General features: G+C 43.6%; 1 protein-coding gene across 2 annotated transcripts in view; it reads left to right on the top strand.

Annotated features, from left to right (window-relative positions):
- Positions 1 to 8339: 8339 nt before the first annotated feature.
- Positions 8340 to 17923, top strand: part of zgc:174356 (uncharacterized protein LOC100137120 homolog) — a 45144-nt gene continuing 35560 nt past the window's right edge. The window contains exons 1-5 of one of the 2 annotated variants that reach the window (XM_065004170.1): positions 8340 to 8800; positions 10016 to 10778; positions 13442 to 13539; positions 15770 to 15908; positions 17546 to 17629. In XM_065004170.1, coding sequence (XP_064860242.1) covers positions 8684 to 8800; positions 10016 to 10778; positions 13442 to 13539; positions 15770 to 15908; positions 17546 to 17629 — 1201 coding nt within the window. In that variant the 5' untranslated portion in view covers positions 8340 to 8683. The remainder of the gene's footprint in view (positions 8801 to 10015; positions 10779 to 13441; positions 13540 to 15769; positions 15909 to 17545; positions 17630 to 17923) is intronic. The other variant, XM_029687832.2, reaches the window with a different exon arrangement.

The raw sequence follows: 17923 nt of genomic DNA, 5'->3' as shown, positions 1-17923 counted from the left end.
GAATGACGTCAGCAGCAGGCGCTCAGCTCATGCAAAGGCATCAGCAGACCTGCAGCAATTTCAGCAAATTGCACATCATTGTTGGCTAATTCCAGCAGCAGTAGTATGTGTTCGACGAGACAAACCCAAGGAATATAGTTGGTCACGAATATTTGAGCTTGAACAGAACGTACAACATCAATCAACATGTCTCAATCAAAATTGTACAGCCAGAAGTACAGAATAGAGTGGGAGTCTGTACCTGAATTTAAAGGGTGGCTGAAGCCAGTAATTGGGGATGATTGTCGGGCATACTGTGCGTACTGCAAATCAGATATGCTTGCAAAAATGTATGACATCAAAAAACATTGTGCTACAGCAAAGCATAGAAATACATCAAAACCGCAACGCAGTCTACATTACCACAGTTGGTTAAGAAAGTGGATAACTGCAAAAGCGCCGAAGCTACTATGGAAATGGCCATTGTTAGCTGCTAGCATGAGACCATTTAGGTATGGCTTGCAAAGTGTAGGGGATGAGAAGTTCAGTCTCCTTTTGGATGAGTTCACTGATGTCAGTGTCTTGAAATACCTGGGTGTGGTGATTTGGTATTTCAGTGCTAAAGAAAGAACCGTTGTGTCAACATTTCTTGGGCTGGCTGAATTGGAGGGGGGCGATGCCAGATCAATAGTAAAGGCGGTAGTTGAGTTTCTTGAGAAGTGTAACCTTAAAAAAGAGATCAGTATTGCCACTGATAATGCGTCCGTGATGACTGGGGTGCACAACAGGGTGCACAAGATATTAAAGGGAAAATGTGCATTGCCCAAATTCCCCTTGTGTGTGCCATTCTGTACAATTGGCTGTCAGTGCAGCATCCAAAGAAACCATCCCTCGGAGTGTTGAGTACTTAATCAGGGAAACCTACAACTGGTTTTCGATTTCCCCAAAACGTTGCGAGGCGTACAAAGCAGTGTATGCCGCAATAATTGTGGCCAGAAACCCCTGCAGATCACCAAAGTGTGTGCCACACGTTGGCTATCGATTGAGCCTGCGGTAACTCGTATATTGAGCCTGCGGGAAGAACTGAAACTCCACTTTGAGTTGACCAAGGCCAGTGAGCATTACTACATGGTGGATGTGCTCCACGCCACGTACATGGACAAGACCAACTATGTCTACCTGACATTCTTGAAATCAATCCTGTCCGACGTACAAGTTGGAGTGAAGTCACTTGAGGGAGAGCAAACATCGAGAGCGTCCTGACCGGTTTCATCACTGCCTGGTATGGCAATTGCTTGGCCTCCGACCGCAAGGCACTTCAGAGGGTAGTGCGTACGGCCCAGTACATCACTGGGGCAAAGCTGCCTGCCATCCAGGACCTCTACACCAGGCAGTGTCAGAGGAAGGCCCTGAAAATTGTCAAAGACCCCAGCCGCCCCAATCATAGACTGTTCTCTCTACTACCGCATGGCAAGCGGTATTGGAGTGCCAAGTCTAGGACAAAAAGGCTTCTCAACAGTTTTTACCCCCAAGCCATAAGACTCCTGAACAGGTAACCAAATGGTTACCCGGACTATTTGCATTGTGTGCCTCCTCCCAACCCCTCTTTTACGCTGCTGCTACTCTCTGTTTATCTTATATGCATAGTCAATTTAACTATACATTCATGTACATACTACCTCAATTGGCCCGACCAACCAGTGCTCCCGCACATTGGCTAACCAGGCTATCTGCATTGTGTCCCACCACCCGCCAACCCCTCTTTTTACGCTACTGCTACTCTCTGTTCATTATATATGCAGTCACTTTAACCATACCCACGTGTACATACTACCTCAATAAGCCTGAGTAACCGGTGTCTGTATATAGCCTTGCTAATCTTATTTTCAAATGTCCTTTTACTGTTGTTTTACTTACCTACACACACACACACATACACACTTTTTTTCTCCGCACTATTGGTTAGAGCCTGTAAGTAAGCATTTCACTGTAATGTCTATAACTGTTGTATTCAGCGCATGTGACAAATAAACTTTGATTTGATTTGACAGATCCTGTCAAGCTTTTGGACAATCTGGTATACCTCTTAATATCAATTTGCAGCAGAGTAGTCAACCCTATGGCAAAAATGTATGTCCCGAAGGATGCCATTGATGGACATCTCAGTCCATCACTATTCCTCGCTGCCCTCTCCTTGCCACACTCAAATGTGGAGGTTGAACGGCTGTTCAGCCAAATGAGTGTGTTCAAGTCAAAGTTAAGAAATAGAATGTCACTGCACACTCTCAAGTCCATACTCCTGGTGCGGTGTGGACTGAAGCTTGCTGGTGATACCTGTTACCAGCATAAACTACCAAGTGAAGTTCTGCAGCAGTTTGGCACCACAGCAGCATACATCTTTTAAGGCCACTCCATCCTCTACTGCTGGTTCCAGCTCCGTGACAATTCAGTTAGACAGTGAAGATGAAGAGGATTTCCTTGCCAATCTATGATTCATCATATTTACAGTACGTATGCAAGGAGTGGACTTTCTGAAACTGGCGGAGACACACAGCTGATGGTGGCAGTGTGCACTGCAGTGTCAGCGAGAACAGTGGCAATATCTGGAGGAAACCAGTGAGCAGCTAGCCAGCCAAGCAGCACAACAACCTGGAGAGATGCCTAGCACACACATCAGTATTTGAGTTAAGCTGCGTGTTCAATAAGATAGCATTTATACCTTGTTATTAGCTTATACCTATAATTGTTGATCAGTTTGGTAGCATGTTAGCTACCAATACACTGCTTAAAACTATAATTGTTCAGAATATGTAGGTTTACTAGTTAAAAATAAAATAAATAAAATGCCATTTTTCAATAATGTGTAATGTGTAATTGTTCAATAATTCAATGTGTTGTGTTTAAAAAAATCTGATAATATAAAATGTGTTGTGTTTATATTATTTATTTATTTTATTTTATTTCACCTTTATTTAACCAGGTAGGCAAGTTGAGAACAAGTTCTCATTTACAATTGCGACCTGGCCAAGATAAAGCAAAGCAGTTCGACACATACAACAACACAGAGTTACACATGGAGTAAAACAAACATACAGTCAATAATACAGTAGAAAAATAAGTCTATATACGATGTGAGCAAATGAGGTGAGATAAGGGAGGTAAAGAGTGCCCGGCTGATTTGTAGGGGACCCGATTTTGCAGCTCTTTCAGAACATCAGCTGACTGGATTTGGGAGAAGGAGAAATGGGGAAGGCTTGGGCGAGTTGCTGTGGGGGGTACAATGCAGTTGAGTATAGGTAGGGGTAGGGGTAGCCAGGTGGAAAGCATGGCCAGCCGTAGAAAAATGCTTATTGAAATCCTCAATTATAGTGGATTTATCGGTGTTGACAGAGTTTCCTATCCTTAGTGCAGTGGGCAGCTGGGAGGAGGTGTTCTTATTCTCCATGGACTTTACAGTGTCCCAGAACTTTTTTGAGTTTTTGTTGCAGGAAGCAAATTTCTGCTTGAAAAAGCTAGCCTTGGCTTTTCTAACTGCCTGTGTATATCTGTTTCTAACTTCCCTGAAAAGTTGCATATCACAGGGGCTGTTCGATGCTAATGCAGAACGCCATAGGATGTTTTTGTGTTGGTTAAGGGCAGTCAGGTCTGGAGAGAACCAAGGGATATATATGTTCCTGGTTCTAAACTTCTTGAATGGGGCATGCTTATTTAAGATGGTGACAAAGGCATTTAAAAAAAAATAACCAGGCATCCAATACTGACGGGATGAGGTCAATATCCTTCCAGGATACCCGAGCCAGGTCGATTAGAAAGGCCTGCTCGCTGAAGTGTTTCAGTGGAGGTCGCTTGACCGCTGACCCATTACGGATGCAGGCAATGAGGCAGTGATCACTGAGATCTTGGTTGAAAACAGCAGAAGTGTATTTAGAGGGCAAGTTGGTTAGGATGATATCTATGAGGGTGCCCGTGTATACGGCTTTGGGGTGGTACCTGGTAGGTTCATTGATCATTTGTGTGAGATTGAGGGCATCAAGCTTAGATTGTACGATGGCTGGGGTGTTAAGCATGTTTCAGTTTAGGTCACCTAGCAACACGAGCTCTGAAGATAGATGGGGGCAATCAGTTCACATATGGTGTCCAGAGCACAGCTGGGGGCAGAGGGTGGTCTATAGCAGGCGGCAACGGTGAGAGACTTGTTTTTAGAGAGTTGGATTTTTAAAAGTAGAAGTTCAAATTGTTTGGGTACAGACCTGGATAGTAGGACAGAACTCTAGAACTCTGCAGTAGATTGCATCATCGCCCCCTTTGCCCGTTCTATCTTGTCTGAAAATGTTGTAGTTAGGGATGGAGATTTCAGAGTTTTTGGTGGTCTTCCTAAGCCAGGATTCAGACACAGCTAGGACATCCGGGTTGGCAGAGTGTGCTAAAGCAGTGAATAAAACAAACTTAGGGAGGAGGCTTCTAATGTTAACATGCATGAAACCAAGGCTATTATGGTTAGTGAAGTCCTCAAAAAAGAGCGCCTGGTGAATAGGAGTGGAGCAAAGCACTGCAGGGCCTGGATGCACCTCTACATCACCAGAAGAACAGAGGAGGAGTAGGATAAGGGTACGGCTAGAAGCTATGAGAATTGGTCATCTAGGACGTCCGGAACAGAGAGTAAAAGGAGGTTTCTGGGGGCGATAAAATAGCTTCAAGGTATAATGTACAGACAAAGGTATGGTAGGATGTGAATACAGTGGAGGTAAACCTAGGCATTGAGTGATGATGAGAGAGATATTGTCTCTAGAAACATCATTGAAACCAGGTGATGTCATCGCATGTGTGGGTGGTGGAACTTAAAGGTTGGATAAGGTATAATGAGCAGGGCTAGAGGCTCTACAGTGAAATAAGCCAATAAATACTAACCAGAATAGCAATGACAGAGATGGCCGCCTCGCTTCGCATTCCTAGGAAACTATGCAGTTTTTTTTTTTTACGTGTTATTTCTTACATTAGTACCCCAGGTCATCTTAGGTTTCATTACATACAGTCGAGAAGAACTACTGAATATAAGATCAGCGTCAACTCACCATCAGTACGACGCATATAAGGCCCTGCTCCGCCCCCCTTTCGGAAAAGCTGACCACGACTCCATTTTGTTGATCCCTGCCTACAGACAGAAACTAAAACAAGAGGCTCCCACGCTGAGGTCTGTCCAACACTGGTCTGACCAAGCTGACTCCACACTCCAAGACTGCTTCCATCACGTGGACTGGGATATGTTTCGTATTGCGTCAGATAACAATATTGACGAATACGCTGATTCGGTGTGCGAGTTCATTAGAACGTGCGTTGAAGATGTCGTTCCCATAGCAACGATTAAAACATTCCCTAACCAGAAACCGTGGATTGATGGCAGCATTCGCGTGAAACTGAAAGCGCGAACCACTGCTTTTAATCAGGGCAAGGTGACTGGTAACATGACCGAATACAAACAGTGCAGCTATTCCCTCTGCAAGGCTATCAAACAAGCTAAGTGTCAGTACAGAGACAAAGTAGAATCTCAATTCAACGGCTCAGACACAAGAGGCATGTGGCAGGGTCTACAGTCAATCACGGACTACAAGAAGAAATCCAGCCCAGTCACGGACCAGGATGTCTTGCTCCCAGGCAGACTAAATAACTTTTTTGCCCGCTTTGAGGACAATACAGTGCCACTGACACGGCCTGCAACGAAAATATGCGGACTCTCCTTCACTGCAGCCGAGGTGAGTAAGATATTTAAACGTGTTAACCCTCGCAAGGCTGCAGGCCCAGACGGCATCCCCAGCCGCGCCCTCAGAGCATGCGCAGACCAGCTGGCCGGTGTGTTTACGGACATATTCAATCAATCCCTATACCAGTCTGCTGTTCCCACATGCTACAAGAGGGCCACCATTGTTCCTGTTCCCAAGAAAGCTAAGGTAACTGAGCTAAACGACTACCGCCCGTAGCACTCACTTCCGTCATCATGAAGTGCTTTGAGAGACTAGTCAAGGACCATATCACCTCCACCCTACCTGACACCCTAGACCCACTCCAATTTGCTTACCGCCCAAATAGGTCCACAGACGATGCAATCTCAACCACACTGCACACTGCCCTAACCCATCTGGACAAGAGGAACACCTATGTGAGAATGCTGTTCATCGACTACAGCTCGGTATTCAACACCATAGTACCCTCCAAGCTCGTCATCAAGCTCGAGACCCTGGGTCTCGACCCCGCCCTGTGCAACTGGGTACTGGACTTCCTGACGGGCCGCCCCCAGGTGGTGAGGGTAGGCAACAACATCTCCACCCCGCTGATCCTCAACACTGGGGCCCCACAAGGGTGCGTTCTGAGCCCTCTCCTGTACTCCCTGTTCACCCACGACTGCGTGGCCATGCACGCCTCCAACTCAATCATCAAGTTTGCGGACGACACAACAGTGGTAGGCTTGATTACCAACGACGACGAGACGGCCTACAGGGAGGAGGTGAGGGCCCTCAGAGTGTGGTGTCAGGCAAATAACCTCACACTCAACGTCAACAAAACTAAGGAAATGATTGTGGACTTCAGGAAACAGCAGAGGGAACACCCCCCTATCCACATCGATGGAACAGTAGTAGAAAGGGTAGCAAGTTTTAAGTTCCTCGGCATACACATCACAGACAAACTGAATTGGTCCACCCACACAGACAGCATCGTGAAGAACCTCAGGAGGCTGAAGAAATTTGGCTTGTCACCAAAAGCACTCACAAACATATACAGATGCACAATCGAGAGCATCCTGGCGGGCTGTATCACCGCCTGGTATGGCAACTGCTCCGCCCTCAACCGTAAGGCTCTCCAGAGGGTAGTGAGGTCTGCACAACGCATCACCGGGGGCAAACTACCTGCCCTCCAGGACACCTACACTACCCGATGTTACAGGAAGGCCATAAAGATCATCAAGGACATCAACCACCCGAGCCACTATCTGTTCACCCCGCTATCATCCAGAAGGCGAGGTCAGTACAGGTGCATCAAAGCTGGGACCGAGAGACTGAAAAACAGCTTCTATCTCAAGGCCATCAGACTGTTAAACAGCCACCACTAACATTGTGTGGCTGCTGCCAACACACTGACTCAACTCCAGCCACTTTAATAATGGGAATTGATGGGAATTGATGTAAAATATATCACTAGCCACTTTAAACAATGCTACCTTATATAATGTTACTTACCCTACATTATTCATCTCATATGCATACGTATATACTGTACTCTATATCATCGACTGCATCCTTATGTAATACATGTATCACTAGCCATTTTAACTATGCCACTTTGTTTACATACTCATCTCATATGTATATACTGTACTCGATACCATCTACTGTATATTGAAAATATAGAAAATAGGTCCGGTATGCTCCGGTCTGAGTCGCGTGGTACAAAACTGTCGATAGCTTTTCGAGCTAAAGGATAGCTGATGACCACCAACCGTGGCTAGCTTCTATTGTGGATTTCAAATGTGAGGTGAATAATACTTTTTTTTTGTTTAAATTGGTGAGGTGGTTTGCAGGAGAGTGTTTTGAAGTTGAGATTTTTAGAAAAAAAATATATAAAAATATATGCGAGGAAAAGATGTAAATAAATATATACACGGGACATGACAAAGGACGTATGCCATCTTGGGTAAATTTTTTACAAATAAAAATATGTGACAATAAACAAATCTAAACTAACCAATGTCAAATCATATTTTTCGCCGAGATGGCCAGTCAATTTGAGGAACGTCATTGTATTTACGTGACTGACGCGGTTTTCGTTATTACATAATGACGTCATCACGCAATGACATCCCAACGTAATTTAGCAACTTTTAGCAACAAATCGACCTGCCTCTAGCAACTTCCCCTTAAAATGTGTTGGCAACACTGGCCACGCAGACCAACTAGCAGTGTGGGTTTAATGCTTGAGTAACATGTATGTGAAAATGTATTTTGCAACGCTCGCGCGCGACGTGTCCGGTCTGGTCAGCATGTCAGTCGCCAAAGTACCCAATTGTCTTACCTCAATAAATGTAATACCTTAATTAAGTATTTCAAGGGCTCAGACGGAGTGACGTCACCAATTGAATCGCTACTAGTGCGCACCGGTAACTAGTGAGCCATTTTACACGGGTTAAAATAGCAACATATTTTTTTTTTATGTCAGGTGGTCGCTGTCATCTCTCTGTATTGTTATTTCCAACTCCACAAGCAAAACAGGAAGGTGTATCATGGTCTTATTGTTTAGCCTAGTCTGCAAAACCATGGTGGCCAAGGTTTGACCTTTTGCACAATCATTCATCCCAAATGGCAACCTATAGACTAGTCCCTACATAGTACACTACTTTTGAATTGAGCCCTACGCTGGACAAAATTAGCTAGTGCATACTGGGAATTGAGTGTCTTTTGGGAGTGCAACCTTTTACTTTTATTGCGGAACGAGGAGCTGCTGTGACTCATTTTTATAACATGGAACTTGTCATTTTTACTGTAGGGACGAGGTAATGATGCGTTATACTGACAAACATGTGACTCCTGTAAGACTTAGATAACTTGTTATACCTCCTATAGGCTAATTGTAGCAAGAGTTACCTTGTCTTTTGCATTTCTGTTAAGCCAGTCGTGTTTGCACTTGTCTGCTATTGCAAGAGCGACTCAACAACGATATGTCAACATGGGGACAACGGGTCCGAACATTCGTGACCGTGGAGCCGGTCATTTTTTTCTACATGACCAGCACGTTCATCGTGACGCCTGCGTATCAGCAGCTGGTCATCGCAAAGGTACAGTGGGCCAACGATCTGCTCGCGGCATTATCAAACACACCTGTTTACTTACACATGTTCGCGTATTAGGCTATTCATTAAACTATCAGAACTATGGTTGATATTTTCAGTAGCATCGGCTATACTCGATTTTTGTTGCTTATACATGTTCAACTAGACCAATGTTTCCACCAAAATGAGGTGAAACAGTCCTGTCAGTTCCAGTGACATATGAACAGTAAAAGTCTAAATCAATCAACCTGACATTGAGATTAAAATAGTAGGCCTACCATTAGATATGATATCCCGAAATTTAGAGTAGAGTGTATACAATTTGGGAACAGTTTTTTTTTATTTCAATGGAACTCAAAGCAAATGTAAAGCTCAGACATAGGACTGAACCGATATAGGCTACTGTATGCTTGTGGGTTACAAATAGCATAGATATGCAAATATCTGATTCTCACAGCTCCCTGCCTTTTCATTAATATACAGTATACTCCCTCCTCTCTCTCCTACCTCTGCTGAACTCAATTCAATATCCATGTATAGGTGAGGCAGCACATACATATAATACACTACAGAGTTCAACCGTCAAACAACGTCTGTATATACTGTACATAAAACTCTGTAGACAATGTGCCTCTTGCAGCGAGGGCCATCATTTCTCTGTGTCGTTTTTCTCTGTTTTATGGTTTATATTGTCCAGAAGTATTTAATAATTTCAGACTGACATCTTATCTGTCTGTTTGGGCTCATTAATGCTGCAGCACTTTCCATGTTGCAATAGCATGCATAGCAGATGAAATGGTTCCCCAAGAGTAAGTTCAGCTCTGCAGGTTCGATTTTATCCAGTAAAATGTGAATGATGAATGTAGACAGGGAAGCAGAAGTATGGTTTGAATTAAATGTGTTCTTGAGTCTGTGCAATGGGAACTGTGGGATTGACTAAGGTCATTTTACATGCCTCAACACTGCATACGTATTTTGAGCTGAAGCCTAGGCATTAGCTCTGGGAGTCATTATGAAATTATATTATGATAAAAGTGTATAATAGCAATAGTCCCTAACATGAGTACCTACTAAATTAGGGAACAATTCCTGTGTCCAGATTACGCCTTTTCCTGGACCAAAAAAATGTATTAAATAGATTCTCTATTGTGCACGCTTTCTATTCCAGGACTAGGCTTAATCTTGATCTGGAAACCTTAAAGTGTCTGTTCCTCTGTCCAGGTGTGCTATGAGCTGTTTCAAGACTCTTACATCTGCAGCAGCCCGGCACACCTCAAGGATGAGGAGGAGCTGATTGAGGGTCGTTCCTCCTACATCCTCCTGATCTACACATGTGTGACCAGCCTACTGTCCATCCTTCCAGCCATGCTGCTAGGCTCCTGGTCTGACCGCTCCAGCCGCAAGGCTGTCATGCTGCTGCCTTGCCTTATGTCTCTGGTCAGTGGTGGTGTGCTCATAGCAATGTCTCTACTGGAGGACATTAGTGTGTACTGGTCGCTAGTCGCCGCAGGGGTAACGGGCCTCTCTGGAGGATACGTCTCAGTATTCCTTAGCTCGTTTAGTTACTTAGCAGATGTCACAGCCGGGTTGGGGAGTAACCGTACTCTGCGTATGGCGGCGGCAGAGTCGATGATCTACGTAGGAGGGATGGTGGGGTTCTTGTTAGTTGGTTTCTTGATACAGGAGTTTGGGCTGATGTCTGCATTTGTGGCATACTGCTCCTGCCATGTTCTCTCAGTGCTCTATATTCTGGTTTGGTTACGGGATCCTGAACGCTCAGTCCCACCTCCACCCTCAGGGGAAGATGGAGACAGACTGCCATGTGAAGCTGGTGACACTGACACTGAACCATCATCCAACCTGTTGTGCCTGTCTGATGTCAAGAGGTCCTTCAAAGCCATGTTCAGGAGGAGGCCAGGACAGCAGAGGCAGAAACTCCACCTTCTTATAGTCTGCACATTCATCAACAACCTGGTAGCTGTCGGTGAGTAAACTCCATCTGTTGTTTGATCATTATTGTCTCAACACAGCTGTTCAACTGAGGGTTTTCAAATGAGCTATTAATGCCATTGTTTTCCTATTTGAAACATACAGTATGATAGACCTTCACAGTATAAGCAATACAGCATCTGTGCACTCAACAATGTTGAATGTGGTTAAAGAGCTCAGAATCCAGATCGAAGAGGTGATGCTTTCCCATTTAGTCTGTGTCGGCTCGCTGCTCCGCACGGTGCCACAGGGGCTCTCAGAACGTTCTGCTGCCTTTTGTTGGGCCGACTCTGAGGCAGGCAGCCGCATCGATTTGGAGGAGGAGGTGTATTAAGTCCGTAGTCTATGGGGGATGTCTGAGTGTTGCTTCTTGCCCTGAGGGTTTTCAATCGAGCTGTCATATTGTTTTCTTATTTGACACATACATTATGGTAGGCCTTTACAGTATTAGCAGTACGCATCTGTGCACTCACTGTCACCAAGAAACAATTTTGAATGTGGTTCAGTGTTTACATTCCCTACATACCTCAATGTCAATGTACAGTTTGTCATCCATACATGACCACATGATTTTTTAATTAATGTACAGTTATGGTACACTTCATAATAAACCCAATCCATTTTTTGAAATGGCCAAGACTGTCAGTTATATAGTCACCATTATAGTAATTCATACTTGGTTATGAATACATTACAAATGTACTTCAGAGCTCATGTCTATACATACAAGAGGCCATGTGTTCAGGCAATGTCCTTAGAACCCTAAATAGTGAATAAAATGCCCGTATCTCAAATGTCTTATAGAATCATTCCTAGCAATTATTTTATGAAATGGAAAATGAGATGTACCATTTCAGTGACACTTCTGTAAATACAGACTATGTGATTGCCCTGTACACCTACATGTAAAATTACCCATTTAAAGACAGTCATGAAAATCTATGGTTCACGTACAGTACCCGTGAAAAGTTTGGACACACCTACTCATTCCAGGGTTTTTCTTTATTTTTTACTATTTTCTACTATTGTAGGATAATAGTGAAGAAATCAAAACTATGAAATAACACATGTAATTATATAATAACCAAACAAGTGTTAAACAGATCAAAATATATTTTATATTTGAGATTCTTCAAGTTGCCACTCTTTGCCTTGATGACAGATTTGCACACTCTTGGCATTCTTTCAACCAGCTTCATGAGGTAGTCCCTGGAATCCATTTCAATTAACAGGTGTGCCTTGTTAAAAGTGAATTTCCTTAATGCGTTTGAGCCAATCAGTTGTGTTAAGATAGCCCTATTTGGTAAAATACCTAGTCCATATTATGGCAAGAACAGCTCAAATAAGCAAAGTGAAATGACAGTCCATGATTACTTTAAGACATGAAGGGCAGTCAATCCGGGAACATTTCAAGAACTTTGAAAGTTTCTTCAAGTGCAGTCACAAAAATCATCAAGCGCTATGATGAAACTGTCTCTCAAGAGGACCGCCACAGGAAAGGAAGACCCAGAGTTACCTCTGCTGCAGAGGATACGTTCATTAGAGTTACCAGCCTCAGAAATTGCAGCCCAAATAAATGCTTCAGAGTAAAAGCAACAGTAACATCTCAACATCAACTGTTCAGAGGAGACTGTGTGAATCAGGCCTTCGTGGTCGAATTGCTGCATAGAAACCACTAAATGACACCAATAAGAAGAAGAGACTTGCGTGTGCCAAGAGACACAAGCAATGGACATGAGACCGGTGGAAATCTGTCCTTTGGTCTGATGAGTCCAAATTTGAGATTTTTGGTTCTAACCACCGTGTCTTTGTGAGACGCAGAGTAGGTGAACAGATGATCTCTGCATGTGTAGTTCCTACCGTGAAGTATGGAGGAGGAGGTGTAATGGTGTGGGGGTGCTTTGCTGGTGACACTGTCTGTGATTTATTTAGAATTCAAGGCACATTTAACCAGCATGGCTACCACAGCATTCTGTAGCGATACGCCATCACATCTGGTTTGCGCTTAGTTCCACTATCATTTTGATTTTCAACAGGACAATGACCCAACACACTTCCAAGCTGTGTAAGGGCTATTTGACTAAGAAGGAGAGTGATGGAGTGCTGCATCAGATGACCTGGCCTCCACAATCACCCGACCTCAACCCAATTGAGATGGTTTGGGATGAGTTGGACCGCGGAGTGAAGGAACAGCAGCCAACAAGTGCTCAGCATTTGTGGGAACTTCTTCAAGACTGTTGAAAAAGCATTCCATGTGAAGCTGGTTGAGAAAATGCCAAGAGTGTGCAAATCTGTCAATAAGGCAAAGGGTGGCTACTTTGAAGAATCTTAAATATAAAATATATTTTTATTTAACACTTTTTTGGTTACTACATTATTCCATATGTGTTCATAGTTCTGATGTCTTCACTATTATTTTACAATGCAGAAAATCGTAAATTAAAGAAAAACACTTTGAATGAATTGGTGTCCAAACTTTTGACTGGTACTGTATATATAACCGACAAGTAATATTCCACCACAATAACTGCATTACAACTCTATATTAACCTTTCCTCTATATCTTAAACTCGCTCTAAACATTTATTACGTTTGCAATAATTCTCTCTGTGTGTGTGTGTGTGTGTGTGTGTGTGTGTGTGTGTGTCCTCCCTCCAGGAGAGCAGGCTATCTCCCTGCTCTATTTGAAGTACGAGCCAAGGGAGTTCACAACTGAACTGTATGGCGTGTTCAAATCAGCCCAGATGCTGCTGTTAGTAAGTGGCTCTGCTTCATCAGAAAGGTCATGATTGTGATTTAGATGCACCAAAAGGCAAACATCAATTGATTTCCCCAGCAACTAAAGACTCAAATCACTGAGAAATGCATTGACAATTATACTGTAATAAGACAGTAATATGTAAAGATTTGGATGATATGGTGCAAAGTCTGATCCACATAACTAGAGGTCCAGCTCTGTACTGTACATTTCAAATGGAAGCTAAATTTGTTTGCATTACCACTTGCACCTATGGGTTTATTTGTTCAGCTGATTCAATCATAAATCTAAATCTAACTGAAAAAATGATGATCCCATGGCCTTTGGCTTTATATGTTCCTAGAGTACTGCCAATGGTCATTGCGTAATGTTGTGAAAACATTTGCACATGACTCAGATCACATGATTACTGTTCCTCTGTCTGCGTACTGGGGTTAGTTACCCACGTGCGACTTTCCAAACCAAGGTCCACAGGTCTCCACTTGACTGGCCATGGATTGGATGATAGTTAATGATATGCACTAGCTATGTCCCATGGCTCGGAGCAAGAGTGCATAGTACCATCCGGTCCCCACACATTTACAATAACACATTCTTACCGTTTCACCTTGTTTTAGAAATCCCAAACCACATAACGACAAAACAGAAACAAAGATAGTTTAAATAAAAATAGCTGAAACCACACAAAAAACATTCAAACAATGTACTTACACAAGACCTTTACTGATCTGAACCAATAGCAACCATAGTTTTAATATGTTCACAGCAGTTACAACTCAGATGCTGTATGTATTTCAAGGGACCCTTTGGGGGTGTGTATGATTGTGTGTGTGTGTGTGGGGGGGGGGTGCGGGTACTTGAGTGTGTCTCTCTTCGTCCTTCGTGATCTCATGAATGAGTCTGGGTCGATGTCTTGCCTTGATGTGACACTTAAACAAAGACTGCTTGTTAAAGAGCTCAGAATCCAGATCGGAGAGGCGACGCTTTCCCATTTAGTCTTTCGGCTCAACTGCTCCGCACGGTGCCACAGGGGCTCTCAGAACGCTCTGCTGCCTTTTGTTGGGCCGACTCTGAGGCAGGCAGCCGCATCGATTTGGAGGAGGAGGTGTATTATGTCCGTAGTCTATGGGGGATGTCTGAGTGTTGCTTCTTGCCCTCTGCTACAAACATACTTTAATTACCAACAGATGAAAGACTTTAGAAGGGGGGAAAACTACAGGGTTTGTTTTTAGCTCTCGGGATTCAAACAGTGGAAGTTGAAAAAACAAGGGAGAGCTCTGGGAATTAGGAGGAGAAAATGAGCAGCTTGTAGCCTCGGCTAAACTAACACAGGTAATCCATCCCCAATATTAATGTTAGTTACATAATAGAATATCAAAGGGTTATGGAATTGTCAATTAAATGTATTACTTCTCCTCCGTAGCAGGTCTGGGAGGGCAGCAGGGGTGGGTTCACGGCTCCTCTCCTTGAGGTAGCTTTTAATAATTGGCTTAAAGGTTGAGAATGAGATTGACTTGTAATTAGGGCAGAGCAGAGTTCCCTAAGAATGATTAAACACCACAAACACCACAAGCTCTAATGAGTTGATTGAAGTAAAAACATAGAGAGCTGACCTTCTCAGGGAAATGTTTATGCATTCCTATTATGTTTCCTAGTGTAGATTTGAGACTGCTGGTGAGGGAAGGGGGCAGAGGGGGGATGAGGACACTGGCAACTTGTCACCCTGAGCTGTACGGGATAATTAAATCAAATCTGTCAGCTTTTAGACAAAGAGGGCAAATGAGTCACATTACACACAGGCACTCTGACGGGCATAGACAGACGCGCGCACACACACACACTCGGGCGTGAAGTGTATGCACGCACATATATAGCCTACACACACGTACATAAATATCCATGTTTGTTGTTTTGACACAATCTCTAAAGGTTAATTGATGCAGTGTTTTGGCAAACTAAGGAATGCGGTTCCAACATATAATGACTCGTTGTAGAACAAAAGCCAAACAGCAAACTTTCCCAAATTACCCAAAATTGTGTTTTTAGGAGCGACCAGTAAATTGATTGCCCAACTGTAATTGCAGATTGTTAATTGTTAGGAATAATAGACTCTATGATCCCATCACTCAATGTATCCAATTTATTCAACTTCCAATCAAGCATCAAACAATCATTAATATGCAATAAGAAGTAGAGAATGTCTAAAGGTATGTAATGTTTTGTCCTAGGGGTTTACCCTGCTGGGGATCTTCCCACTGCTTATGAGAGTGGTAGGAGAGATGACTCTGGCCAAAGTGAGTGTTCTCTTCAGGACAGCAGGCTTAGTTCTAATGGCCTTCTCCACTAACACATGGATGGTGTTTCTAGGTGAGGGGACCTATGCACAGATTGATGTACTGAACTAATATGAAATTCTGGGCCGCTATTCACAAAGTGTTTTAAGAATACGGATAGATCAGCACTCCTACTCTGAGACACTATGAATAAAATCCCTGACGTTTTCTCAAATATAAAAGTTTTGGTGCCTTTACCGTCCCCCTGTAGAGTTACCGTCCTCCTGTAGAGTTACCCTCCTGCAGGCTCCTGTAGAGTTACCCTCCTCCTGCTCCAACCCTAATCTAACACACTTGATTCTAGGAATTGGCTACCCACCAGGACCCTGATTGGCTGTATCAGGTGTGTTACAGCAGGGTTGGAGTAAGCATGTAGATGCAGGGCCTCCCTCTTTGGGAGGAGGGTGGCCACCCCTGGTATAAAATAAAAAATATTTGAAAGGTTTCATGCAGAGACCTTCGTAACTGACGAGGTTAAGACTGCAACGTTACAGTACAGGCTGGATTGGATTTTAGCCAGGAGTTGTTGTGATGATGTTGACACACTTCGACACTGCTGTGCTTTAATTAAAAAGAGACACAAATCCTTTTGTCTTGGAGTATGTAAAGTTGTCATTTTCCTGACGAGCTGCTTAAACACGGACTCCTTTAGGATAACAGTGCATTGTGCCAGCCTAGTGGTCAGACAGGCTTTTGAGACCGAGGGAGATGTACAGGATGGGTATTGATATCCTTAATGAAATAAATAGTTGTGGAAATTGTTATTCTAATCAACGTGGAGGTGGACTAAAGCATTTTAGAGGGGAGATGAGTGGCGTGACCACACACACACTTTTAAGCGTTATGTGAATAATTAGCTGCAACCTCACCAGATATCTGCATTCCGCTCTCTTCCTTTGTCTGGAATAATGAGGGTTAGCACGCTGGTACAGCTTCAGAGTCATCACCCCCATTTCCATAGCCAGGCAGGAGTTGGTTCGTCTGACTGCATGTTTTAAAGCTGCAATATGTCACTTTTTGGGGGTGCTATTTCTATGCTTCCCGTTCTTACGTTTCGTCTTTATCTTTTACTTTCGGTTTTGTACACCAGCTTCTAACAGCTGAAAATGCAAATGTTTGGTTATGGTAAATTAGGCCAACTATTTGAATTTTAGCCACCAGGAAATTACGGAGCCCTTTCTGCGTAGTGCACCTTTTAAGTAACAAACATAATAAGTACACATACAGCACACCTACATGTGCGCACACACACGAACACACACACATCCTCATTTGTGATGATTAGGCTTTAAACTGTATTCTAATAAAGGAGAATGCAATGCCTTACCCTCACCTCCCCTTTAACGAGCCTGAGCTTAATAACATCAACCTTATCTCATAGATAATGCAGTTTATTGGCTAATATGTCTCATAGTTTTTTAATGTAACTTTTGTCTTGTTCTGCTCTATCCTGTCTGTCCTTCTGTCCCGTCTGTCCTCTTCTGGGTTAAATGTCCTCCTTTCCTGTCTGCCCTCATGTCATGTTTGCCCTCTTGACCTGTCTGTCGCCCTGTCCTGTCTGTCCCCTGTCCCATCTGCCCATTTGTCCTGTTCTCCTGTTCTGTCCTGTCTGTCCTCATTTTGTTCTGTCTGTCCTCCCCTGCCATTTCCCGTTCTCTCCCTTCACCCCAGTGGCTGTGGTGTCTGCCCCTGCTGGCATCACTCAGGCTGTCATCCGCTCTCTGTCCTCCACCATCGTAGAGCCAGATGAACAAGGTGGGTCTTGAGCTCCACCACATTTGCTCCATCACATTTGACTTATAAAGCCCTTTTTACATCAAGTGTTCACAAAGTGCCTCACAGTAACCTGACCTAGCCCCCTAAAGAGCAAGCGGAATAAGTTGCAAGGCGTACCTTACATTACACTTCAACGTGACTGAAATGAAGAGACAGTTTAACATTGGACTTTTGACCCAGAATGTTCCCTGTTCCTCAAGTCCAACTCCTGAGAGAAATATGCATGTTATTATATTTTGATGAACCTTGAGATCCTCAGCATAGAGAAAAGAG

Source organism: Oncorhynchus nerka, linkage group LG18, assembly GCF_034236695.1.
Source record: "Oncorhynchus nerka isolate Pitt River linkage group LG18, Oner_Uvic_2.0, whole genome shotgun sequence".
NCBI lineage: Eukaryota > Metazoa > Chordata > Actinopteri > Salmoniformes > Salmonidae > Oncorhynchus > Oncorhynchus nerka.
Note: the sequence above shows the minus strand (reverse complement) of the source record. Positions and strands in the feature narration are given on the sequence as shown.